We start from the raw sequence: 27,641 nt of genomic DNA, 5'->3' as shown, positions 1-27,641 counted from the left end.
TTTACTTTTGTGTAACATTTTTTCGGATTATAGTCTACAGTTATAGGGTCTTTTATACTGTAAACTCTTGATCATTTCATCGTTGGTTTTTGCCTTCTGTGAGGTCACAAACACAATCTACTGCCTCTGAAGTCTCTGAAGTTTCTACTGCCTCTGAAGTTTCATGTTGTTTTTGCCGTGGAATTACGAAGGCCAAGTAATTTCCCTCTTCTGCATGTCTTTTCAAATGTTATGTTTGTTATATCTGTAGAATAACTGTGCTTCTGTTCCCTGTTCAAGTGCTGATTTTACAGTCTTTTTTGCCTTTTCTGCAGCTTCATGTCTTTCTGTTGTTGACTCCACTTGAGGATTCATCAAGTTTAGAATCATGGAATCATAGAATGAATTGAATTGGAAGGGAGCTTAAAGAGCGCATAGTTATAATGCCCCTACCACTGGGGATTCTCCTCTCCTTTTCCAACATGCCCAGTCATGTTCTTCCCTGTTGCTATGCTCTTGTCTTCTTTGGTAAAATCTTTGCTCTACTAAAACATTTGCTCCTATCCTGTTGCCATCTTCAGGCTCACGATATGCTTTCAGTGGAGAAGAGGGGCAGCAGTCATTGCACAAGATAAATGGAGCTTCTGGAGGACTCTCAGCTCTTTGTAACACCCTCTTGTACTGCTCTCCAGGCCAATTCTTGGTACAAAGTAATTCAACATCTAATCACCTCAGCTCTCTCTGGGACAAACTCCTCTGTTTACTCAGGAAAAACTGAAGAGGAAGACATCCAAATCCTAATGGTCTGTCTCTCCCTGTCCTGGAGTAGACTTTAGGTCTCCAGTCTTTTTTCCTAATTCATTGGGGTAGTGCTGTTTTACTACCTGCACAGTGATTCTTTCAAAGCCACACTTTTGAATGGCACTTCCTATTCCAGCTTTTCTTCAAACAAAACAATTGGGTGTGATCTCCACAACTGCAGTGATTGCAAATTTAGAATAAAATATGAGGCAGCCTGCCACAGCCTCAGCTACAAACTGTCTGGAGACTAATAGTTTTGGTATGACTTAGATCAGCCTGAAGATGATCTCAATGACCTCTATCTGTCCCATGGGATCCCTGCATTGGGTAAAGACCAAGGAAATATATACTTCGCCCTGCCTTACTTGTCTGGTCATGATTCCTTCCTAACCAACCACTCCTACAATAAGAAATAACAAATAGTGGTGCAGCACACTGTGTTGCTTTTGCATAGTTGATTTTCTGGTGAGGAAGGAAGAAACCAGCCATGGAAGTGTTTTTTTCCCGTGGGAAGTTGCTGGAAGCTTCCTCCATGCCTGACAAAGCCAATTGCAGGCTGGCTCTGAAAGAAGACACGCTGCCAAGCCAATTGAAGTAGTTGCTGCTGCCTCTGTGATGACATTATTTAAGAAAGAAAAAACCACATGGAAGTCCCTTTTTTCCTCTCCTCTCAGGGCTGTCAAGGAGGCCACCGAGGCCCTTCCCGGCGCGGCCAGGCCCTTGCGGCCGGGCCCATCTCAGCGTGGCCCGCACGGGTGGTGCTTGCCTGGCCGCCTTTGCCTGGCCATGCTGAGGGCACAGGGGCAGCGGCGGCAGCGGCGGCTCCTCTGTCCCGGTGCCCGGCACCAAGAGAGCCGCTGGATGCAGCCGGAGCTGCGGGGACCAGGCGGGCGGCAGCCAGGGGCACGATGAGCCATTCCCCGACGTGGAGCCCGGCCGGGACCAACCTTGCAGTGCTGCTAAACCCTCTGAGAACCTCTCGTGGACAGAACTCGAGAACGGACAAACATGCGGACACCAATTCTCTCCGGAGTCAGAGAGAAGGAAAAGGCGAGGACACATGAGGAGAACAAGGCGACACCAAAGCCGCTGAAAGGAGGGAGGGGCAGGAGGTGCTCCGGGAGCTGAAATTCTTCTACAAGCCATGATGAGGACTAGAATAGAACAAACTGGTTCCCTGTAATTCATGACGTGCGTGGGGGGAGGCAGAGGTCCACTTGCAGCCTGTGAAAAAAGGTGTTCAGCCGGAGTGCGTGGATGCTGGAAAGCTGCAATCTAGTGGGAAACTCGAAGAGAGAGAGAGAGAAGATAGAGAAAGAGAACCCTTGCTTCCAACCCAGAACAAGTCATCCTTAAAAACGACACACCGTGAGCTAAACTGACCCACGCCATGTAGCTCGAGAAGGCTGCTTTGCCCGTGGGAGGACTCACGTTACAGCAGGTTGGGCAGGACTGCTACTCCTGGAAATTGGAACCACCTCGGAGAAGTTCACTAAGAACTGTCTCTCATGGGAAGGACCCCACAATATAACAGAAGAGACTCCTCTCCCTAAGCGAAGAAAGATTTTTAGAAGTCACAAACTGACAAGAAACCCCATATTTTGTCTCCCTGCACTGTTGTAGGAGGGAAAGAAGGGCTGGAGGGGGGATGGGGGGTGCAAAGCTGTTTTAAAACTGTATTTTAGTTCTCATTATCCTCTTGTAATTCTTTTACTAAGTTTTCTTCATACCTTTTAGGTTTTGATCCTGTTTTGCTGTTAAGAGTGTTTTCTCCTAATCCTTATCTCACCCCATGAACCTTTTGTCTTTTCTCTCCCCCTCCACTGTTCAACTGTAGCAGAGGAGAATGAGTGAAGGGTTTTTCATGGGTGCCTGAAAAAATCACTGCAGTCAGAATTGTGGGACATGACTCTTTGAGTAATACCTTTTCTCGGTTATGTTCATATTGCCGTAAATGCATTGGATAAGAACATGACCTCATACTTTGAGCATCCTACCAGAACAAAGATGCACATGTAACTCAGCTTTTCTATATGAGTCTCAGGTTTCCTACATCAGTCTACTCTAGCAGGTGCTGAGGACAAGAAGTACCTCTGTTAAAATCTATAGATCCAGTTCAGGAATAGCCTGGGAATTAAGGCTTCTTTGCTCCAGGAGGAGGAGGAAGAACAGAAGATGGTGGGCTGTTGGACATCTCTTTGAGAAGAGAAAAAGAAATTGTGAAACCTAAAGCAAAAAGTAAGTGAAAAAAATTGTTGTATTTATCCAGCCTGCTGAGGATGACAGTATTCCTTCAGAGGCCAGGTTAGAGAGGGGCAGTCCTTCACTCACAAGGCTTCAGTGATCTGGCCATGAAACATCACAAGGAATCTCACCTGGAAAAATAATTATAGAATCTTATGTCATGTCAAATACAAAATATAAATAAACATATTACTGAGGAAAATAAGGAGTATGTAAATGCTCAGGATGTTGTACAGGCTGTCTGTGCAACAAAAAAATCCAGCAGCCAAATGGATGAGGATAGCTTTGCCTCAAGGGGAAATTTAATTTAGGGAACAGAGATCCATGAAAACGTATTTTCTCACAGTTATGTAATTTTTTGTTTGCTTACTTAGAACTGTCAGCATGCTAATTGACCTATAATAGATGAAAAATTATTTTTTCTGTTATCTGGTATCAATAGCAAAATTGCAGCATGCTCTCATGGAAAACAGCACAAGAATAGGAGTAAATGTGACATCAGAGAAAAATACTATTTTCATCTCTTCTTGTAGAAATTACAGTGGAAGTGCCTTTTTAAGATGGTCTAAAATGAAAAGTTGGGGCATGTCCAGTTTTATTAAAAAAATCAGGTGGACTTCAATTTCTCTTTTTCTGAAAAGCTAAGGTGCACTCTTTTTTGAGCCAACATAGCTCAAACAGCGAGGGGAATTAGGGAACTACTGTGCAACAGCTTCCATGTGACTGACCACTACCATTTGGCCCAATGAACCAGAAATATACATAAAGGCATGATAGGGAGACAAAAAAAGTCTCCAGAAAACAGATTATAAGGATTTTAAGGATCACGAGCAAAACTTGTTTGAATTTGTTGAGTGCTAGTTCATGGATGCAAAACATGCAGCAAGCTAAACTGTGATGGAATTTGACAAAAGTGAAATATTTCCTGCAGCTTCTGTGCTCATTTTGTGTGCATTTTCTACTTTTTAATTGAAACATGTATCTTGAATTCATGCCTGAGCATCTTAGCTTTTTAGCATGAAAAAGTTTGCTCTGATCCAGGGATTTGAGTTGCTTGTATTTAGGCAGCTCCAGGAAAAAAAAAACTGTGAAATACTGGGAATAATATAAAAATGTAGTATCACTAACAAACTATCAAAAAGAAATCAAACCTTCAATATATAGTTAATAATGCTATAATCTACAAAAATGCTATAATATATTATGTTCAAGACATGCTATAAAACCAGTAGTATTTCTGAAGAAAGAAGCTTTGGAAAGACAACCTTTCATCAGAAATCCTGGTAAACTTACACCAGTGAATGCATTAAAATTGTAACAGATGCTACTCTTAAATCTCATAAAATTGCCTATTTTGGTATTTCCTCCATGAGTTCAAATTTCCTTATGAAAATATATCAAAGTCAAAACCAAAAAAATCTTGAAATCTTTCTCATGCTTTTGATAATTTCTTTAAATAATGTTTAATTTGCAGTAACTCTTTGAGCTGTGTAGAACAGGGTATTTTTAACCTTTATTTTTCCATCCTCCAAGTAGTTCTTGAAACAAAAAGAAAGCAATTGAGGTATCACCTACACAGTATACAACTCAATTTGTTGGAAGGTAATCTATACATGCCAGGATATACAATGGAGTCTCTGTACCTCTTTTAACATAATTTCTTTTGGGTGAAATTTTTAGTTGCAAAATTTAAAGCTTTGTATATTTTTGCTGAATTACTAAACTTTTAAAAATAAATTGTTTATTCCGTACAAATTGCAACTTTTTCTTGATATAATAGCATTTCTCTGTTATGCAAAATATACAGAAACCACAGTTTCCCTTTCTCTTCAAACAGCTTTTAATTGAAATTCATCCAAATGGGTTAATCTTTTTATTATCTTATAAAGTGTTTATATTTTCTTCTTGTCATAGTTCATATGAACTTTATTTTAGAGGTGTTATGAATGCTCATGCACATGAAAAAGTAACTTATTTTCTTAACTTTTTGGTCAGAAACATTTTCAGATTATTGAGATTGAGTACAATTTTCTGTTTTACTGGAAAAGAATTACTATTTTTTTCAAAATGAAAATTGTAAATAAATAAAAATATAACAATAACAATATAAAAATACAAAAATAAAAGTGTAAATAAAGGTATTTAGGTGGAAAGATTCCTCTTTAGCTAGTTAAAAGACTTTCAGGAGGTAAACTTTGTTAATTACATAAAACTTATTTCTTTTTTGTTGTTGCTTCCTCTCTTTCTCCTCAGCTTGTGTGTAGTTCTTTATTTTTCCAAATGATTACTGTTCTTTAGATTTTTATAAAGGGAGAGGGGGAAGGTGATCGGACCATGTCTGTGTTGAGAATTAGCTACAATACATTGTTGTTAAGATGATGCCTTGAGAGGCTGACCTAGAACAGAGGCTAGGCAGAGTTAAGAATAAAGTAGGTATTTATTGAAAGGCCTTAAAGGGCACACTTTGGGCAGGACAAGAGCCTGGCCAGGGCTACACCCAAGATGGACCCAAAACAGTCACAAAATGGATGACTGGTCACACATTCTTGTAAGTTTAGGTCTATCTGCATATTGAGGTTCATTGTCCAATTACAGCTTCAGATGATGAAGTCCCATCCTTGTTCTCTCCAGTCTAACATTGCTTATGCTTCTGGGCCTGAAACTTGTAACAATTGTCCTTGGTGTCAAGCTGGAAAAGGAATTGTTTTGTCTACCTACTCTGTGAAGAGAGCTCACTAACACTTATTATGAAGCTCAGAACTACACACCTAGGCAGCGCAGGATCTGAAAAATATGAAAGCTAAAACTTAAGGCATCAAAGAAAGCAACCGGGTGCTTAACTAAAATATTTGATATTCTGTGTTTTAAATCACAGATAAAGCAAAGTCAGAGGAAAGGCATGCTCTTGAATTATGAAAGGAGGAAGTAATCTGAGTGCATGTGTTTGAGATATCTAACTACCCACAGAGGAATTACGCTAAAACTGGAGCTAGTTTCAGGTTTACTATCTTTCATTGAAAGTTGGACCTTCTGAAATCCCATGCAGGGTAGAGTTCACAAATGGGGATTTTGTTCTGTGAGGGTGTAATTGCATTGGTGTGGTTGGCTGACCCTGGCTGGATGCCAGAGACTCACCAAAGCCACTTTACCACTCCCCTTTGCAAGTGGACAGGAGAGAGGAAATACAAAAATGTGTTCATGACTTGAGCTAAGGACAGGGACAGAGTCACACACAGATTATTGTCATGGTCATGACTTGGGGATATTAACTGAATTTATTACCAATCAAAATTGGAACAGGAAATAGAAGTAAAACAAAACTTAAAACCACCTTCCCTCCAATCCTTTCCTCTTTCCTGGGCTCACTTCCTCCCCTCCAGCAGCACAGGGGGACAGGAAGTGGGGAGTTACGCTGTTCCTGCCACTGGTCAGGGAGAGGAGTCATTTCCCTGCTACCAGCATGGGGTTCTTCCCATAGGAGATCTGCACGAACTTCTCCAGTGTGAGCCTTTCCCATGGGCTACAGTTCCTTATGAACTGCTCCAGTGTGAGTCCCTTTCCACAGTGTGTAGTCCTGCAGGCACAGCCTGCCCCAGCCTGGATTCCCCATGTGATCACAAGTCCTACCAGGAAACCTGCTCCAAGAGTGGGATCCTCTCTCCACAGATCTGCAGGTCCCTGCCAAGAATCTGCTCCAGCACAGGCCTCCTAGAGGCTCACAGCCTCCTCTCAGGCTCACCTGCTCCATTATTTGGCTCCTCCACAGGCTGTGGCTGGATCTCTCTGCAGCCCCATAAACCTTCACGGGCTGCAGGGGCATAGCTGCTTCATCATGGACTGCACAATGGACAGAATCCCAGTTCCAGTGCCTGAAGCTCCTCCTCCTTCTTCACTGACCTTGGTGTCTCCAGAGTTTTTCCTCTCACATATTCTCACTCTGCTCTTATCTGAGCATATTTATGACTGCACAATATTTTTTCCCCTTTCTTAAAATATGTTATCACAGAGGCATTACCACCATTTCTGATAGGCTTGGCCTTGGCCAGCAGTGGGTCTATCCTAGAGCTGTCTGGCATTGGCTCCATTAGACATGGGAACCTTCCAACAAGTTCTTACAGAAACTATCCTTGTAGTCTTCTCTGCTACCTGGCCATGCAAAACCAGTACAACCAGTCAGTTCAGTCCTAAGCCCTTATATATCCTTTTACCCTCCATTACTTTGTACGGTATTGCCGTAGTCAACAAGCAGAATTTTAAAAAGACCTAAACATTGTTTACATGAGCTTATGTGTGTATAAATTACCTTTATGGCACTAAGTTAGTCAACATGGAGTTAAAGTAGTTATTTGTTGTTTTATAGGACAAAATCTGAAAGTAAATAATACTAACTGTTTAGAAACACTTGTGTTCACATGCTGCTCTCAAGGTACAATGGTTGTTTTGTTGGTGTTTTTGCTTTTATTCCTTTCTGTTAGAGAGCATCATAAAAACTTTAATCAAGATGTTTTTCTTCCATATTTTTCCAAGCAAAATATAGTCACTTGTGTTGTAGTCAACAACCTCAGGATCATGTCCAGGGAAGCCACAGGGTCCTGGGGACCAGCATAGAACACCAACGAGACGGGCTTCTGTTCATGAAACCATTTATGCAGCATGGGATCAACTCAGCTCCAGAACAGAGAGCCCCGAACAGAGGCAGAGCAGGGGTTTTCGAGGGACAGAAGTCTTGAGGGTCTCCACCTTTGAGGGTGGAGTTCAGGGTCAGGGACCACTAGAAACACAGAAAGGAAGAACCCCCCAGGGACTCAAACCCAATCAGAACACCTGGGCTGCTCCTCACAAGGGGTTTGGGGTGGGACAACTCGATCCAGGGCTCACATACCCATTCCCCAACACAGGGGGTCAGAATTCACACACATGGCTTACAGCCATGCCTCTCCTTTAACAATGCTTATCTGAAACTAGCTCTTGGCCTCCCTGAGTCACTTCACAACACCTGCTCCTTTTTTTTTTTCTTTTTTCTTTTTTTTTCTTCAAATTTTAATTAGGAGCTTATAATGTTTCCAAAAATGACACCATAAAATCTCACCTCCTCCACAAAGCACCCACTTTGCTTTGTGGGACACTAGGAACTCAACAATGAAACACATTAAGCAAACAAAAACAAAATTGAAAAAAAAACACTTAAATCTCGGACTACAGCCGGGCAAATTAAACAGTGATGGTACTTAATACAAACATAATGGGTTTTTTTTATTGTTCAGTCTCTTCCAGGTCTGCATTTTCTTTTAGGAAAGGTGCAGTGTTTTGATCTCCTCTTACGAGGGGCAGAGTTCTTAAGTGTTCAGCTTTGGCTCTGGTCCTGAAGATATGGGCGTTGCACTTTAGATGTTCTTGGCCAAGCGCCGGCCTTCGGAGCTCAGGTTACAGTTTTGATTTCCCCGGAGGGGGCATTGCCCACCATGGAAAAGGGGCAGCCCCCAGGGGTGGAGCAGCCGAACAAAGGGCTGGGAGCGAAGCAGGAGTTACTGGGGGAAGGGAAGGTTTGGGACTGGAAAAGAAGGAGCAAGACCGGAAAAAGGGATCCCAGGCCATGTGGCCAGTGCCATCTTAGGAAGGGGAGGAGGGGCCTGGGACGGACTTTCCCGGACAGGGAACAGGGAATATGGAAAGACAAGGGAGGAAGGATGACACGGGACAGCGGGCAGACAGCAGCAGACCTGCATCATTCTGGATGTTCTCTGTCCCTTGCCTGCCTTCAGGAAAACAGGGGATGGGATGGCAGAGAGACACAGGGGTGACAGGGAGTTGGTAACAGCCCCGAGCCATCTTGGCATTTTTCACACTTTGTCCTGCCCTTAGGAACATAAGAGAGGGGAAGATACAGAGAGGTATACACCAAAAAAAATGAGGGACTTCACAGAAGCCAAAAAACAGTCCACAGGAAGAGCCATAATTGTCCATAATGTCAATATCATCCATAAAGGTCCTTCCCATGCATATAAAAAAAACAAAACCGTCCATAATACGTCTCGTTGGGTGATGTTAGATGTTTGTCCCAGCATCTGGTCTCTCGGCTCCCACACCTCCATAAGCCCTTTTCCCCCATGCCCCTAAGGCACTCTCAACTTGGTCCTCCTGCCAGGTATTCTTGAGTCCGCATTTCTAAGGCAGGGGTCTCAGTGGCTCTCAAGCCATCAGCCAGGGACTTAGGGAGTGTCCATGGAGCCGGGTCCTGCTGTTCTTCTGGTGCCTTATTGGATGCACACATTCTCTCACCATATGTTGCAGTCCGCAACCTCAGGATCACATCCAGAGAAGCCGCAGGGTTCTGGGGACCAGCATGGAACACCAATGAGATGGGCTTCTGTTCACACCTGCTATTATAAATGTTAGTCAGTTATATTTGTTATGCATGTATAATATACATGTATTAGTTCATCTCCTCTTCTAGCTGCCTTAAACTGTTTGGTAATGATCCAAATCCCACTAGAACCAACAAAAATATTTTCACTTGATTTCATCAAGTTTCCAAACTGATCTTTAGCAAACCTGTCTAGGGCATCATAAACACCATGTTTTTTTTCCACAACCAACACATTTAGGGTTTTTGCTTTATTTTCTTTTCTTGTCAGCTTTAAGTCTGTGCTATTCTGTTTGCATGAGCTCTAGAGATTGTGCAGCAGAATGAATGGTCAGACTCTTTTGACCTACACAGTCAATCTCAACCTTCAGTTCAAATCTACAAGCAGCAGAGAAAACCATTTATAAAAGCATTCATCCTTATGCAATACACAGGCAGAATGCTGTCTGGGGGCAGGAGATATTAATTTCCTAGAAGGCTGAGTTGCTTCCGGACATGAAAGCCTGCGAAGTTTCTGGTTGCCTACCCAAGATTGTCTGTATCTGTGAAGTTTCTGAAAATCTCCTGAAGATCTCTGAGAACAACGTGGATGTGATCAGCCCACTCTAACTACAGGAGAAATATGTAGGAGGCTGCTGGAGCAGCAAATGGCAGCCTCCTCTGCTTGCTTTGCTGGTCCCCATGTCCTGAAAAGCCGGATGTCCACTGCCTCTGTGATGAAGGCTCTACTACTTGAGGTTCATCAGCATTGATACTGAGGAGACAAAAATCACAGTCCTCCGTACCTTCTCTGTAGAGCAATTTCAATTCTCTAATGACCTACATCATGGCTACATGCTCTTATTTGATCTGGGACTCTCACAGGGTGATGAAGTTCAGTTTTTCTCCATTGATCGAGAAAACTAGATGAGATTTTGTGTCATGGTTCGGTCCTGGCTACTTCTCCTCACCTACAGAACAACCTTGGCAAGCCTCCTGAAACCCTGTGGGTCAGGCCAGCCCATCAGGCAAAGGAGGTCCAGTCCTTCACATTTAATTCTTAAGAGTCAATACCATCCTCTCCCTGGAGGCTATAAAAATCTATCTGCTCGTTCATCCATGACAAAAATATCACATAAATGTGCTTTAAAACAAGTAAACCCAGTTTGAAATGTGAGGTTTTCCCACTCCTTTCGGAGTGATAACTTTAGGGGGTTTTTTTGTTTATTTAGATGGGTTTTGTTTGCTGCCTTTTTTTGTTTGCTTGTTATGTGGCCTTTATTATTTTTGGTTTCACCCTGCATGTGGGAGATGCTTCAAAGCAAGGACACACTTAAAACTGGGTCATCTTTCTCCACTGACTGGAGAAGTTTTTATTGAAAGTCTACAGCAGATTCTTCAAATCCCCTTGTAGTCTCTGGGAAATTGTGGAATGGAGAAAATATGTCAATAATGCTAGTAGATATTTTGAAATTCAGGCATTGGTTCCCTATTAATTCCTTGTTACCAGATCTTATTTTAAAGATTAATTTAGAATTAAAAATGTAATTTAATTTGTTTTCTATCTAGAGTTCAAGTAATTAGACTGTATCTAGGTCACATTATTCAGCTTTTCCTTGCAGCCCTAAAGACTAGAAACCCAGGGGTTTTTTTAGATAAAAACAAGGTCGTCTTTTCTGATCATTTCCAAAGTTTTTATTTTTGTACAATCAATTGGTTTCCAGAATTGCACTTCTTTCTATAGTGACTGAAATATTGTCCAAAGCCAGCCAAATCATTCAAGTCGAACACATCAAAAACCAGACTCTTAGCTGAAATCTATATGAATATTATCTATATGGATACATTACACATTGTAATCTTCAACTAAACCACAGATCAAGAGCTGCACAGATACCACCTTCCACTCCCTGGCCATGTACAGACCAGGGGAAAAGTCCTACTCCCATTGGGTAATTGCACATTCAGTAGTGTCAGGTTACTGGAAACAGTTAACATCAATTGGCCATGCTGAAGAAAACAATCAGGGACATTTCACACCAGATGCAGTCCAAAAGTCTGGGGAATCCATCTCCAGCACATCTACAGCTTTCCTCTTCATGATGGACACACCAAGAATGGTTTCAAGAACTAGCACCTTACTACTCCCCAGTACAACCTTTCATACCCTGTTTCTCACATGCAGAACACCTCTGTGTCTTTTTGCTTTTTTGTGATTCAAAATCAGCATTCCCTGCTCCTTTTCCTTTAATGATGGTCACCTGTCTTACAGAGCTGCACCCCATTAGGGATGAGGCTCAGCTGCAGCCCCATTCGCTATGTCCCATCATCTGTTCTCCTACATTCTCTCACTTCAGGAATCAGTGTGTTCCCATTCCCATTGAGCCAATGGGGCAAAGTTGTATCACTACACAGGTAAGTAAACAAATCTCTGAAATTTAATCCAGCAAGATGAGGAGTATTTTGACCAGAGAATAAAGTGAAGTATAAAATACAAAGTCTGGAATAATTATGAACCTTCTTGAAAGGAAAGTTATTTATTTGCCCCACAAATGTATAAAATATTTTTAATTCCTTTTTCCAATACCACCTAAGAGGAGTAGTGCATCCCCACAAAATCCCAAGGACCAGGAGGATTTTTCTGGACAAACACAGTTCTTTCAGGGACAGGTCTTCTCTTAGAGTTGTGATGCATTATATTTCTTTGGACATAGATATATAAAAGAGCAGAGATGGCAACATAGTTTTCCATATTAACTTAATATCATATGTACATATCTTTATTTTTCTTCTGCAAGTATCCAGTGTGATGCCATAGCACAGTACGTACTATTGTCTGTTCTCAGAGGCTGAACACTCTACATAGTGGGGATGGAACAAGTCATGGACCTATTGCTAGAAGGGATTTTCTCCATCTACGTTTCTGGTCCTGCTGCGGCGACGGAGGGGCTGGAGCGCCGCGACTTCTCTAGAGAAGGAGCCCTGAAAAGGGCTGGGCCGAAGCGCGTGTGAGCAGCTTCGGGCAGGCGAGTGATTCCAGCTCGGCTCAGCAGCAGCGGGCAGGTGACACGGGAAGCAGGGACGAGAAAGCTGGTCCAGCGTTCCGCTAAGCACAAACCTTTATTCAGGCAGAGCTTCGGTGAAGGGAGCCAGCAACAGCTAATCCCCCGAACAGGGGAAAACCAGGGATATTTATAGGGGTGGAAAGGGGCGGGGGGAGCCTGAGATACCTGTATTGGGGTGGGATGGCAGGGGGGAGCACCAATGGGGCACAACAGTTTAACATAACTAACTCAAAGATCCCTGGGAGTGATACACGTCTCCAGGGGAGAGCCAGGATCTCGGGCTCTGTGGGCTCCTCCACACCCACAACTCCCCCTTCTTATTAAAAAGGCATCTCCTAGAGAGTTAGCTAATAGCTTCTTAAAACATGAAAACATACTTAGGAAGATAATAACAATAAGGAAAACCCAAAAAATATTTTTGAGGAGGGAGGCAACCTCTTGAGTCCCCAGCTCCCAAAAAGGTTCTCAAGCCACTGGGGCTCATTTTCAGTCTGGAGTTCTTGGACTGCATGTTGGAGTCTCTGGATGCAGACGTGGATGCCTTCACTGGGGCTGGAGAGGTTAAAGCAGCACAGTCCGTCAAACTCCTCACAGTCGTGTCCATGGGCCAGGAGCAAAAAATCTATGGCAGCTTGGTTTTGTAGCGTGGCATGCCTAACAGTCTCTTCATCTGTCAGGAGGTCACTCAGGACTGAGGAGGTCCGGTTGGCCTGCTTACCAACACTCCAGGTGAGAAGTCTCACTGAGGGCTTTAGCAGCAGCTGCCCACGGCAAAAATGCCAACATCACCACCCTCTTTGTGTAGGAGCAATCTTTAATTTGGCTATCGTGATTTTCATCTAATTGGGTGAGATCTTTCTTTTGGCGGGCCAATTCATTCTTTTTCAGCCAATCATGCATTAGAGGTGAATTTGGAGTGAGGATGGTAAGCCGTCCAAGTGTGCAAGTGTGTGACCTCCCTGGAGTCAGGAGGGGATTCCTGCCCACACTCTGTCCCCACAGATCAACAACACTCCCCGGGGCAGCACTCTGGGATAGTGAGAGGAGGCGGATCATGTGCTGCTGGTGTAATTGCACCATTTGGACTGATTGTAAATTTTACTGTTGGGAGTCACATTTTTCCTTGATTTAATTGCCCTGTGGTATTTTGAGGCAGGCCATGCATTGCCTACTGGGTGATAATTAAAATTTATGCCATAGGTAGCTTTGGAGAATCCCAAAATCTTCAGTTCCTGTGGTTCCTCTGGTGCATGGGGCAAGATCTTTGTCCACTCATCCCAAATGTCTACCAGGTTGGGTTCATTCTCTGTGAAAGGGTATTCGTGGGGCTTTAAAGAAACCCCTACCAGGCAGGATTACAGAGGCTTGGTGGCGCTGTCCATGGACAAGCACGTGTTCTTGTTGGAGAGTCTTTGCAAGAGTGATCCATATGTTCTCCTGGGGCTGTGCTATCAGCCAGGCCTCCACAGCTGATGTTTTCAGGAGCATCCAGATAATCAGGAACATCAGGAACCCAAGGATGGTTTTGCTCTCCATTTTCTATAATAGGACATAAAAGATTAGCTCTGATTTTTGGAGGGGGGCATTATTTTCTTCTTCCCTTTCCTCACCTGTCTCCCCCCTCTTTAAAAAAAAAACAATTATAAGCAGGGTTATTCTGTGTATTGGGGACACATGACCCGACACTAGCAGCAGCACAGAGGTGCATTTTGGTGTAAACTGGCAATTTGGGCTAGGCAATGATGGCAAGAAGGGGAAGGGAGAGAGGGAAAAGGGAGGGGGAGGGAGTTAAGATAATTTGTGCAATGTCACGGTGTCAGGCGTGATGTTGGCAGTCGTCTTGTTGCAGCCCTGGTAGCAGGACGGTTTGGCCTCTGTCTGGTTGTTGTTCTGGTGGCAGGTTGGTTCGGTGGATTCCGATGACATCTCCGTTTCCAGGCTGCAGTGGACTGCTGTTTTTCAGGACCTGTGTGGGTCTCAGGAGACTTTGAAAGTTCTGAATCTGGTGCACGGTTTGTAGGGCCTAAATAAGACTTTTCATTTTTCCCTGGGAGCCACTTAGGTCCTGATGGTGTGGACACACACGCATACCCTCTCCCCCGGGTAATCAGTGGGAAGGGTCCTGATGTCCGTTGTGATTCAGGATCCTTGATTAGCACTGGCAGCTTCTCCATGATTTTGGCATGAGTTGAATTAGAGAAGTGCTGTATTACAGGGGGGTCAGGCTCTGTAGGCGAGCAATTTAGAAATTTCATGACATATAGAGCCTTACAAAGCCTCTCAATGGGGGGAATGATTTCTGTTCCTCCCCGCTGGTGATCAAGGACTCTTTTCAGGTTTTGGTGGGTTCTCTCTACCATTGATTGCCCTGTGGGGGAATGAGGAATGCCCGTGGTGTGTTTCACCCCCCACTCATTGAAAAAGTCTCTTAATCTGTGAGAGGTGTAAGCAGGTCCACTGTCTGTTTTAATTTGTTCTGGGACTCCCAGGGTAGCAAAAGCAAGGAGAAAATGTCGGATGGTGTGCTTGGCATTTTCTCCTGCGTGGGCTGAGGCAAACACTGCACCAGAGAAGGTGTCTACGGAGACATGTACGTATTTGACTCTCCCAAAGGACGGGATGTGAGTGACATCGGTTTGCCATATCTGGCAGCTGTTAACTCCTCGGGGGTTAACCCCAGAGTTAACAACCAGTATTTGGAAAGATTGACAATTAGGACAAGTGGCAACTATTGCTCTAGCCTGATCTCTGGGTAGTCTGAACATTCTCATCAGTGCAGGCTCGTTCTGGTGGGAGAACTGGTGGGCCAATTTCGCTTGCGCAAAAATGTCAGGGACATTGGCTGCTCCAGCAGGCATGGCTAAGGCATCTGCCCTCCTGTTTCCTTCAGCAATAGCACCTGGGAGGTCAGTGTGCGCCCTCACATGCATGACATAGTAAGGCTGCTTTCTGTGGGAGATAAGATATACTAATTCAGAAAGCAATTTGTATAAATTTGGGTTAGAGACCTCTTTCAGAAATGCATGTTCTGCTCTCATAGCTATTCCAGCCACATAAGCCGAATCAGTCACCAGATTGAAAGGTTCTTGGAATTTCTCAAAAGCTCTGATGATGGCTGCTAATTCAGCAATCTGTGGTGATTCCCTCAGCCACATGGACATCAGACTCCCATTTCTGTGTCCTGGGGTACTTCCAAGTCATGACTTACTTGTGGGATTTCCCTGAGCCATCTGTGAAAATTGTCAGAGCCTTGGCGGTGTTTTGCTCTGAAATGATTTGGGGACCAAATTAAATGTTTTGAAAAGTCTGTGGCCAGGTGGATGTGCAGAAATTTGGCCTAAATAGCTATCGAGAGCAAACTGAAGGTTCTCATTGGTTTGAAGCAAAGGCTCCAAACTTCCAGTTGCCAATGGGAGGAAGATGCATGTGAACTCACAACCCGCAAGAGTGCAGAGACGGACTCTAGCTCTTTTAATGAGTTCAGCCATGATTTCCATGATGGAGTGGTAATAGTCTTAGTGGGCTGGTTATGTGTAAAGATCCACTTGATGATAAGGAGTGGATCCTTCAGTGCCATGTCCCATTGAAAAATGAGCATGTGCAAGTGTGGGGCCTTACCCAGGATAACCAGTTGGAAGGGCAGGCTGGGCTCATAGCGGTGGGCTTGCTGCAAAGACAGGGCCTCCTGGACCTTGGTGATGGATTCCTGGGCCTCCGGCATGAGGGAGCGCGGTGAATCGAGGTCCTCGCTGCCACAGAGCAGGTTGAAGAGGGGTGCAAGGACTTCCATCGTTACCCCAAGCAGAGGACGTATCCAGTTGATGGACCCGCAGAGCTGATGTAGGTCCCTCAGGGTCTTGGAGTCGTCTCTGATGATCAGCTGCCAGGACACAATGGTCCGCTCACGGATCTGGAGCCCCAGGTAGGTCCAAGGGCAGGTGTGCTGGATCTTGTCTTCGTGTATCTCAAATCCAGTGTCCTCAATTGTCTGGATAGTTTTTTGTGAAGTCCAGTGCAGATAGTCATCGTCAGCAGCACAAACCAGGATGTCATCCATGTAGTGGAGGATGATGGCATCTGGGAACAGGGTCCACACAGGTGACAGAATGTGGGCCACGTACCATTGGCAGATGGTAGGAGAATTTTTCATCCCTTGGGGAAGGACTAGCCAATGGTATCTTTTTAAAGGTGCTTTAAAAGCACCTTTAAAAAAAAGGTGTCTGTTTGTGTCGTTCTGATTGGGAACGGCGATAAAGAACGACATAGACTCTCAAGGGAGTCACAACACGAGAATTCTCTGGTTTATTGCTTCAGGCCTGTTTTATAGACTGGTACGTGGAAAGTACAGAAAGGAAACTCTTATTGGTTATCAAAGTGCTACATCACCATCATTGGTCAGGGGGGCTTACCACCCCCCTGACTCCCTCCTGCAAGGAAAACAAGAGGACAGACAAACAGCACCTGGCAGTTGTTTTCTGTCTCTGAGGATTGTTTTGAAATCCTCCTATGAATTTCCCAGGCTAGCTTCTCAGGCAGGACTGAGAGGCCATGGGCCTGCAGCCTGCTCTAAAGCTAGCATCCATGTTTGGGGAGGGAACTGAGAATGCAAATCTGGGGGCGTCCCGAGGATGGAGGGGTATGTGGAAAAAACAGTTCTTGATGTCAATGACAGCCAGCTTCTAGTCCCGAGGGAACATAGAAGGGGAGGGCATACCAGGCGGAAGGGATCCCATGTCTTCAATGACATCGTTGATCTTCCGGAGGTCATGAAGGAGTCTCCACCTGTCCTTGCCTGGTTTGTGTAGAACAAAGACAGGGGAGTTCCAAGGGCTGTTGGACTCAATGATGTGGCCCTTGGCAAGCTGTCTTCCACGAGGGCTTCCAGTGTGCGCAGTTTGGTCTCAGATAGGAGCCACTGATCAACCCACACTGGATGGTGCTGTTTCCAGGTGAGTTGGGGAATAGTAGGCGTGGTGCACTTCTCAGTGACCCCCACTAAAAATCCCTGCTGGGAATCTGCAGAGAAGCCCCGCATTGGGACAGGAGGTCCCTTCCCCAGAGGGTGATTGGTGCTCTCACCACAAATGGCCTGATGGTTGCCATTTTTCCCTTAGGTCCTTCGATGACAATATTCCGTTTGCTCCTCATAGAAACTGTCATCCCTTCAATTCCTGAAATCATGCTTGTTACAGGTTGTAATTCCCAATTGTCTGGCCACTCAGAGTGGACGATGATGGTAGCATGTGCTCCAGTGTCTAGCATTCCTGGGCACTGAATCCTTTCCCCATAACAAAACAGGCTGCAGTCCATGATGGGTTTGCTGGAGCCCACAACCTGAGTCCACATAGGGTTGGGGTTGAGGGGAACCTGATCTGGGCAGTCACCAGGAAGTAAAAAGGCCTGTGCCACAGGAGTCTGTTCCTTTAAATAATAAGGAGGGTCTATGCAGGTCAGGGAGATGGAAATTTCATCTCCAGAGTATATAGTCTGAACCTCAGGAATAGTATGAATTTGTCCTGGAGAGTTGGTTGGATCCCCAAGTATTAAGTATTGGAGGGACCGCCTGGTGGTCCATGTTTCCCTGTGGGGATTTTGTAAATACAGTCACCCTTCATATGTAAAGAGAGTCTAGTTACCAAGTGACGCCAGGTTCCCATCTGAAGCGCTCTACCTGCTGGGTTTGATATCAGGATCCCCGTGGAGGCAGGATGGTGGGTTTGGCAGGAGGGGTGGAGCGGTGTGGCATTTGATTTGATGTCGGAGTGCAGGGCCATTCCGTGCTCTGCTTGAAGTTTCCCGAATGCCAATTTGGTCTGGGTAACCGTTGGTGGGCTGGCTGTTGTATAGAATGTCTCTCTGGACAGTCTTTGAAGAAATGTCCAGGCTCGCCGCAGTTAAAACAGTGATTTGTATTGGGGTCTGCAGCATAAGCTCCAGATATTCCCTCTGCCACTCCTTTAGCCACTGCAAGTGCCACTGTATTCTCACTGTATCCTCACAGAGGAGTGTTTGGTGCAGGCTTCAACCATCTGATCTATGGTTGGGTCGGGGTCAAGTGGGAGGGCTCGCAAAACTGCTTTGCACTCCAGATTAGCATTGACCATTGCTATTTTTAGTAATAATTCTTTCTGCCCCTGAGGGCTCTCTATCTGCTTTTCAATGGCCACTTTTAATTTATCAATATACTTAATAAAAGACTCAGTTGCCCCTTGCTTAATATTGGTGAAGCACTGTGTTGGCACTTTATCATCAGGGGTGGTAAAAAGATATATTTTGGCAGCATTAGCTATATCCTGTAAAGCTGCTTCAGGCAGATCCCGGGTCTGATCTTGGGGCTTTTGGAAATCTCCTTCTCCTGCTAATTGCTCTAAAGTAAAATTAGGTCTGTTAGCATCTTTAGCATAAACATCTGCCAATTGCTTTAAATGTTTTTTCCACTTCCTCTCCCATAACATGTATTCTGCTGGGGAGAGAAGGCAGTTCATAATATTTTTGATGTCATGCGGGACCGGGACCATGACATGGGCAGAGAAGGAGGCTTCTAGCAAGTGTTTAAAAAAATGTGAACCCCTGCCATGTTCCTCGGCAGCTTTACAAAGTTCCCTCCTATAGAGGAGGGATTCCCATGCGGCCACTTGTGCCCCTGTCCTGTCTCTCCTCATTATTACTGGAAAGGCAAGTATTTTCCGGGACTGAGCTGAGTTCCCCACTCGTGTAGCTTCCCTCTGCACCTCAGCCCAGTGGTCTTCATACTCAGAATCTGAATAAGAAGATTCACTGCTCTCATCTCCTAGTGGAGATGGGGGGCACTTGGTGATAGCACAAGGCCAACTCAGGTGCTTAGGGTTGGCCCTTTTGTGATTCATGGTCCTGGGGTACTGGGACCCTGGAGCGGGAGCGCTGCCAGGGGCGGGGCCCCAGCACAAAGGGGCGGGACCAGGGACCGCGACGGGGAGGGGTTTCCCGATGGATGGGGTGGGGCCCAAAGCGGTTACACCCAGCGACGCAGTGGGAGGGGAGGAGGAACAAGATGCAGCGGGAAGAGAAGGGGTAAAGGTGGGAAAGTGGTCGTTCTGGGCTTCGAGGGTGGGAAAATCAGAGTGTGAGTGGGACAAAATGATGGGGCTGGCCACGTTGCATGGCCAGTGCCGCCCTTGTAAGGGTAGAGAGACAGTGGGGGGATGTCAGGGAGACGGCAGCAACCCTCTGCCTGGGGGCAATGTCCAACCGCTGACTGGCTCTCAGATTGGGAAGAGGGTTTAGGGACACTTGGAGAGGTTGACAGGGTTGGGGGGTTCAACTGGAGACCCAAAACTCCCTCTTCTTTTTTTCCCTCTTTTTCCAATGAGAAAATTATATTTTGAAACACAGGAAAAAAATTTGCAACAGAAAAATCTCCCTTAGCTTGAACTGTATATAACTTTCTTCCCACATTATCCAAAAAAATTCCCGATTTAGCAGAATCCAAATTAATCTTAAAATGTTTAAAAACCCAATGAATAAATCTCTTTAAATCCCCTTTAGAAAACTTAAAATTTCCTGCTTTTAGGGTGCCCACAACTTGGATGTAAAAGTCCCTCTCAGGTGGGGTCAGCCTCGATCAGTGGACTGATTTCCCATCCTTTTTCACTCCCCGCCCAGCAGTAAAAGAGTAAAGAAAAAGAAAAAAGCCCGGAAAAAACCTTCACGGGATCGACTTACAATTTCTCCTCATCAGCAGATACCAGCGGGTGAACAAAAAGCTGCTGGGTGGGTGGTCACCTGGGCGGCCGGTCCTCAGGGGCTTTTCTCCTTGCCCCAGATGGTCAGTGAGGGTCCCGGTCGCAGCCTCTTGGATCGCCTCTTGCTAAAACGCAAGGAAGCTTCCTCGAGAGATGCTGCCTCGAACGGCGGTGCACCTCGCACCTGCAAGCGGACGCTTCTTCAGGGCTCCTCTGAATGCCCCATGATCAGGCGCCAGTTGCCATGGAGACGGAGGGGCTGGAGCACCGTGACTTTTCTAGAAGCAGCCCTGCAAAGGGCTGGGCCGAAGCGCGTGTGAGCAGCTTCGAGCAGGCGAGTGATTCCAGCTCGGCTCAGCAGCAGCGGGCAGGTGACACGGGAAGCAGGGACGAGAAAGCTGCTCCAGCGTTCCGCCAAGAACAATCCTTTATTCAGGCAGAGCTTTGGCGAAGGGAGCCAGCAACAGCTATTCTCTCGAACACGGGAAAACCCGGGATATTAATAGGGGTGTAGAGGGGCGGGGGGAGCCCGAGGTACCTGTATCGGGGTGGGATGGCAGGGGGGAGCACCAATGGGGCACAACAGTTTAACATAACTAACTCAAAGAGACATTTTCTCTCTCTTACATAGAAGTATCTTGTCTCCAGGGGAGAGCCAGGATCTCGGGCTCCGCGGGCTCCTCCACACCCGCACAGTCCCTCCACAGGTCCTGAATATTTTGATCTCAGCTCCAGATGTATTGCACTGAATGTCCTTACTTGGGAACTAAACAAACATGGGAAATTATTTCCCATTCAGAATTTGCAGAGGAATTGATATTCTATAGCTGGAAAAATATACACTCTGTATATATAAGAATAATAAGAGTAGATCAAGATAAATAGAGCAAAATGACATTATTTTCCTTCTTTCTTTCCTTCCCCTCCCTCTACAATACTCTAGTGTCTGGGAACAATTTGGGTCAGAAAATTATAGACAGATGAACAATGTCCTCCACTTCATAAGTATTTTAATATCTTGAGTTACGGTGCTGTGCTCAGAGATTATATTGAACTAACCATTATGTTTACCATTATACTAACCATGATTTTTTGAAGTTTATTTTGCATTGATTCTGCTTGTAAGCATGGAGGCTTTCTGCCAGTAGAGAACAAGTGAAGCTATGTGGGATGCTTTAGCTTAGATTAGGCTAGATTCAAACCACCTTGAGGGGACAACTTGGCTCATGAAATTTGCATCATACTGCAGTCTGCTTAAGACTCCACTTGTCTTCAATGAGAAAAATGAGTATTTCAAAATATTCACCTTTGCCAGCCATGAGCAAGAACAAAGAAATGGATCCACATATAGGAGTAATAAAATTCAGATATGAATACAATAACAGAAATGTCACAACACCACTAAAAAGAAGTGAGGTTCTGCAATAATTTTAATGGAATTCTGACTTTGTTGCTTAATTATGGCCTTTTTGTGTCAACAGTATTAATTGCTTATTGCAGTGTCTACTTCCTCCCAGGAGGACACCCTCAGCTATGTCATATTTGAGTTGAAAATATCAGCATTTTTGGCTGAGAGGAAAGCGACTTGATAATGTGACAGAACAGATGTGTTTGGCAGAAGCTTTTCATAATATATACAGCAAACATTGAGACATCTTGTGCAAAAATGTTACTTTTATTGAGTAAATACAAATAAATGAGGACTTAGCTGAGGAGTGACCTGGCAGGTATACTTGCTGTTGCAAGATATACCTTGCACAGTCCCAAGTTTCATTTATTTGAGGATGATCTGTAGCAGTCCCCTCCTAGGACACGTGTACTCCAACGGCAGCTTATAAACAAAAGAAGATAAAATTGTAAATCATCAAGCAGGAAGGCTATTTTTCTTTTTAGAAAAAAAAAAAAAGTCAAAGAAACACAGTAAAGCACATTATAAGAATAGCCACTGAGCTAAATTAGGCACATGCAAAAATATAGTTTCATCTACAGTAATTTAAAAAAGGAATATTAAACTTCCCATATGCGCATGCTGCTTACACGTTTTTATTAGCTCGTCTTCAATAACAAGAGTCTAGTAATTAGTTGAAAAGCAACCTAAATTATTTTATTTATAGTAAGAGTACTTGCCAAGCAAGTGCTGATAGCCAGTCTCAATCTTAGCTAAGGTGTGTTACCATTCTTCCAGCAGCTGCTTTGCAAGTGCAAACTGATGCAGTCAGATAGGGAACGCCAATCAGAAGACCTCGCGTTGTACGGGAAGATAGGGCCCCTCTTTCTCCAAAGTTCCATAACCCATAATGTCATGGTGCTTACGTCATCATATCTCAGTTATATAAATACCTGCGCACCGGAAATAAACGCTCTTCACCATCCACCGCATTGGTGTTCGCGTGTGATTAGCCTGACAGGCCTGTAAGTTTAGCCATTGTGTCTCTTACAAACCGGGTCGCTACGCCTCATTCCGAGGCAACATAGTGGTGCCGAAACCCGGGACCGCTCCCCGATACACGGGTTCGAGTGGCCGGAGTTCGGGAGTCTCGCCGGACTCTGAGGGACGGCTGGAGCGGCAGGACCGACTTCAGCAGGGAGGACGCTCCCGTACCGCCGACATGCAGTCGATCGGCAAAGTAGTTTTGCAACTGCACAAGCAGTGGGGTATCGATTGTAAATCAGGGGACTTTGAACGCGTGATTGTCAGATTGTTAGAACTGAGCGCTGTCGATGATCCCGTAGATATATTACACCCAGATTGCTGGGCTAGGTGTACCAAGGCGCTCACGAATGACGTGTTGTGTTTTAAGTCCAGTACCTTAAAAGCTGGGCGAGAGTTATGGAAGCGCTGCGAAAAGCACTTCACGAGCAGAAAACTTGGAAGGCAGCTCAAAGCTGTTTAAAGGTTACACTGCGGGTGGGGGTTGGAACTGCCATGCAGACTGCTTTTGCTGATTGCCCCACTGATTCTGTGATAAACGGGCCAGGAGACCAGCTCCTTTTAAAAAGGCCTTTATTACGCAGGACAGCTCTGGGGTGGGGGCCCGAGGGGTCGCGCACACCGCCACTGCTCCCACTGGACACCGCAGAAGAGGAGGAGCCGTGCAGCTCTGTCACTAGGGCAGAGCTGGGCCTTCCTTCCTCACGGGAGTCCCCGGGAAGACTCGATCTTCAGGGCTCGTAGTCTAGGCTGTCATCCCAGTCGAGTCTCCTTGAGGTTATGTCGGCCTCTGGAAAGAAGTCAGGGGACTCCTCTGGGTCTTCCTTGTTAGATGGTGCTGGTTTTATTCCTTCCCTTTTGCGTGGCTCGTTGTTTCGGGGTTTTTTCCAGTCTGGGTGCATCCCGTAAGTCTCTGGTCTCGCTTGTTTGCATAAAAGTCAGTATGTCATCTTCCTCCTCAGGACGGTACAGCAACCCGGGGCAGGGATGCAATGTTGCCATGTGGGAGTCTAGGAGCAGTGGGGGCAGTGCCTGGCTGAACACAGAACAAGAAACACGGGGTACAGCAACTTGGGAGAGGGGGCAGGGCCTGGCTGAACAAGGAATAAAAAAATATGGGGTACAGCAATTTGCGACAGGGGTACAAGGTAAGTAAACCTGGGACAGGGGTACAAGGTAAGTAAGGGGTTTACAAACAGCAACTGTAACATATTATTCTTAACAATTCTAATGAGCAATCTAATGATGACAGGCGACCCGAGTCGCCATCCCGCCTGCCCGATCCTAACATGGGTTTGGCCGCGGAGCACACTTTGCCGCTGGGGCGTACCGATGCCGCGGCGTCACGGGGCACGCCCGACACTGCGGGCCCTGGAGATGTCGGGGAAAGGCCTCCGCCATACACGCCGTGAAATGGCGCCGGGGAGAGGAGCAAGGGGTGGAGCAAAGGGTGTCTAACGCGCACGGGCATACGCGATTGGGAGCCTAATGGGAAGCAAGAGGATGGCGCCGAGGGTGAAGGGGAGGAGAGCTCACGGTCCAATCAGGGATCGTGCCCTAGAGTATCTCCTCGTAAGGAAAAGAACCCACTGGAAGGAAGGCGGAGAAAGGGAGGGGAGAGAGCTGTCCCTGAGAAAGGGAGAGGGCGGAGCCCAACAAAAAGGCACCGTAGCCCAGAAACTACGTTTCCGGCACTGGCCCAGACACCGGTCAGAGCAGGCAGTCAAATGACGAGCCCACAGTGCGGGTTTACAACCACAGTAAACTAAGCCCTTGTATTTACACCCAAGGCTTTGGCTCCTCCGCTGACTTTGTTGGGAGATCCACGTCCCTTCTAGAGGGGTCGTTCTCCTCTCTCTCCGAAGTTGTTTTGCAGGGTGAAGCGAAATCTCAGCCTTCGGCTCATGCGACGGAAACACCTCTGTGCCACCCTAAAGAAAGAGTGCTTCTTCTGCGCGAATCGCGCTGGAGTTGTGCAGGACGTCGTAGCTGGGCTGCAGGACAGACTGGTCTGATGGAAGGCAGCCAAAATAGCTCAGTTGGGAGAACAGGATTGGGATTGGGAATCAGGGTGGAAATTGGTCCTGACAGGTCGAGGGTATGCAGCAGTGGAGAAAGATAATATTATTAAGTGGTGTCCATTGAAATCAATAAAGCCTGTGCTGTATAACTTAAATGATGAAACCTCAGAGTTTCTTTTAACAGGTCTACCACTATAATCCTCCACATCGACCTCACTTCTCGTCCTCGACATGGACATCAGCAGTTTCGCAACAACATCTGTGCCTTTGTGTTTTCCTGTTTCTAAGCCTGCCTCGCATTGGACAGGGAGAACTGGATGTGCATCCTTACCGGCCATGCACCTGGACACTTCGCAATCCCTTGGACGGTAGAGTAATTGCCCAAATTGAGCCTAATGCCCCTAGCTTCATCATTCACATTAGTGATATATTTAACACCAATGGAATAGGAATTGACCCTAGTCAGGGAAAACCTCTTGCCCACATTAATTGGGGAACATACTGGTGTCCTAGTGTCAACCCCGGTAAAAGCTACTGCACCTATCCTGGGTATGGGTTTTGTGGGTATTGGGGTTGTGAAACCATCGTCACGAATAACCAGTGGACACCAACTAGGAGAGATAGTTTCCTAGATGTGGGTTTTTGGCCCAAAGGCTGCAGGCGGCCCATGTTTGGAAAGAGCGGTATGATCACTGCTAAAGGAAGCTGTTCCCACCTGAATGTAACAGTCCTGCAACCTCAGGACACCAACTGGTCACTAGGACGAATGTGGTCAGTATTCCTTCATAGTTGGGATACAGATCCAAACACGATCGTTCAAATTATCAGAGCTTCACCACCACACCACACCGTTCTCGGACCCAACAGAGCTGTAGCCCAACAATACAATCACATAAACAGCAATCCCACGCCTAGCCTCACTAGAGCCACATCAGCACTTCATGGTGCGCTCTAACTGACGTCTCATGCCCTCTTTCATCGCATGCTAAATGCCGCATTTCTATTGCTAAATGCAACAAAGCCAGACTTTACCCGTTCTGGTTGGCTTTGCTATGATGCCTACCCGCCCTTTTACGAAGGGGTAGCCCTTAATGCCATGTTCAGCTACTCCAGAGCGAATGACCCCAAGCGATGCTTGTGGAACACCCCTCGCAAGGGAATCACACTAGAGCAAGTTTCGGGCAAAGGCGTTTGCATAGGCAACAGACAGGTAATACAATGCCATGAAGAGATTTGTGGCACTCCTGTGACTCTAGATAAGACTGAGTCCTGGGTAATTCCAGCAGCCTCGGGAATCTGGACCTATAGCTCCACAGGTATCACCCCATGTATTTCCATCAAACACTTTGATGAAACTAACGATTTCTGTGTCCAAGTGGTTATTATCCTTAGGATCCTTTACTTCCCTGGAAACGAATTACCCTACCACCAGGAGAGAGGTTTCCCACGCCACAAACGAGAACTAATCACCGCCATCAGTCTTGCAGTACTGTTAGGTCTAGGAGCAACAGGCGCAGCGACAGGTGTCACAGCACTAGTGACTCAGAACCAAGGTCTAGCCCAACTGCAGACAACGGTAGATGAAGACCTGCACAGAATCCAAGAATCCATCTCCAACTTGGAGTGATCCCTCAACTCCCTTGCAGAGGTAGTGCTGCAGAACAGACAAGAACTGGACATCTTACTCATGCACCAAGGAGGTCTGTGTGCTGCCTTAGACGAGAAGTGTTGCTTCTATGCCAATTATTCAGGGCAAATCAAGCAGTCCATGGCAGAGCTACAACAAAGACTTGAAGAGCGTAGCCAGCAACACTCTCAGCAGAACTGGTTTAGTTCAGTGTTCAACCAATCCCCATGGATTATTACCCTTGTTTCCATGTTAGCAGGACCAGTTATTGTTGTTGTGTTCGTACTTATTTTTGGTCCTTGTCTGCTTAATAAGTTATCCCCATTTAAATAAGATAGACATTTTATACTTAGAACAAAGACAGTTAACCTGAGTTTGCATGATAGTTCATACTAACACACCGCGGTTTCGTTTCACGTTCATTACTAACAAGTTCACGGTTTGTTATTAATTACATAAGTTGTTCAGTTGTAAAGTTCTGTTCATGGAGAAGGGGGGAGATGATGCAGTCAGATAGGGAATGCCAATCGGAAGATCTTGCGTTGTACGGGAAGATAGGGCCCCTCTTTCTCCAAAGTTCCATAACCCATGATGTCACGGTGCTTACGTCATCATATCTCAGTTATATAAATACCTGCGCACCGGAAATAAACGCTCTTCACCGTCCACCGCATTGGTGTTCGCATGTGATTAGCCCAACAAGCCTGTAAGTTTAGCCATTGTGTCTCTTACAAACCGGGTCGCTACGCCTCATTCCGAGGCAACAGCAAACAGAAAATGAAACTCTAATTATTTTGAGTCTTGTCAAACAGTTCCCAACATCTTCCTGGTGGGTTACAGCAGCTGCATACCGCAAGCCTTTCCAGTGGCACCAAACTTGAGATGACTAGAGTACAAAAAAAACCCACTGTGGCTTGTGAGGGATGTTTGGAATGGGTCCCAAATCCACCTAATCACTGTGGCAAACTAAGTCCACCCACCCCTCAGCATCAGGCTCCAGATTCTCATTGAGGTCTGTATCTCAAGTAGGTACTATGTGTCATGGTTGTTGTGGTCATCTGAATTTTTAATTTAAATCTACAAAATTAAAAAAAAAAAAAAAAAAAAAAAGAGAGACAGAGATCTTAGGGTACCCTGCTGGTAGATTCTGGAGAAAAGGCTTCATACAGCATGAGGTTCAACCTTAAATCAACACACTCGACAGTATTTCGATTCTTTGCAAAGAATGATGATGACTTTGCAAAGAATTTTGATGACTTTGCAAAGTCAATGCAAAGTGTTCAATATCTCTAGGATTGATTAAAAGCATCCAAACTAATTGTCTAAAGCCAAACAGTGTAAATACTCTTTAGAAGAAATGAAGGTATATTACTTTAGATTGTTTATATTTTCACTGGGAAAGACTGAGT

The 27,641-nt window shown here is 45.5% G+C and overlaps 1 protein-coding gene across 3 annotated transcripts in view; it reads left to right on the top strand.

Annotated features, from left to right (window-relative positions):
* Nucleotides 1-25,637, top strand: part of LOC111941547 (uncharacterized) — a 108,764-nt gene extending 83,127 nt beyond the window's left edge. For all 3 annotated transcript variants that reach the window (XM_086868759.1, XM_086868758.1, XM_086868760.1), the window contains one exon: nt 24,790-25,637. In XM_086868759.1, the coding sequence (XP_086724885.1) occupies nt 24,790-25,560 (771 nt within the window). In that variant the 3' untranslated portion in view covers nt 25,561-25,637. The remainder of the gene's footprint in view (nt 1-24,789) is intronic.
* Nucleotides 25,638-27,641: the final 2,004 nt, after the last annotated feature.

This window comes from Cyanistes caeruleus, chromosome Z, assembly GCF_971803275.1.
Source record: "Cyanistes caeruleus chromosome Z, bCyaCae1.hap1.1, whole genome shotgun sequence".
NCBI classification, from domain to species: Eukaryota; Metazoa; Chordata; class Aves; order Passeriformes; family Paridae; genus Cyanistes; species Cyanistes caeruleus.
The sequence above is the reverse complement of the archived record's forward strand: the minus strand, read 5'-3'. Positions and strand labels throughout refer to the sequence as shown.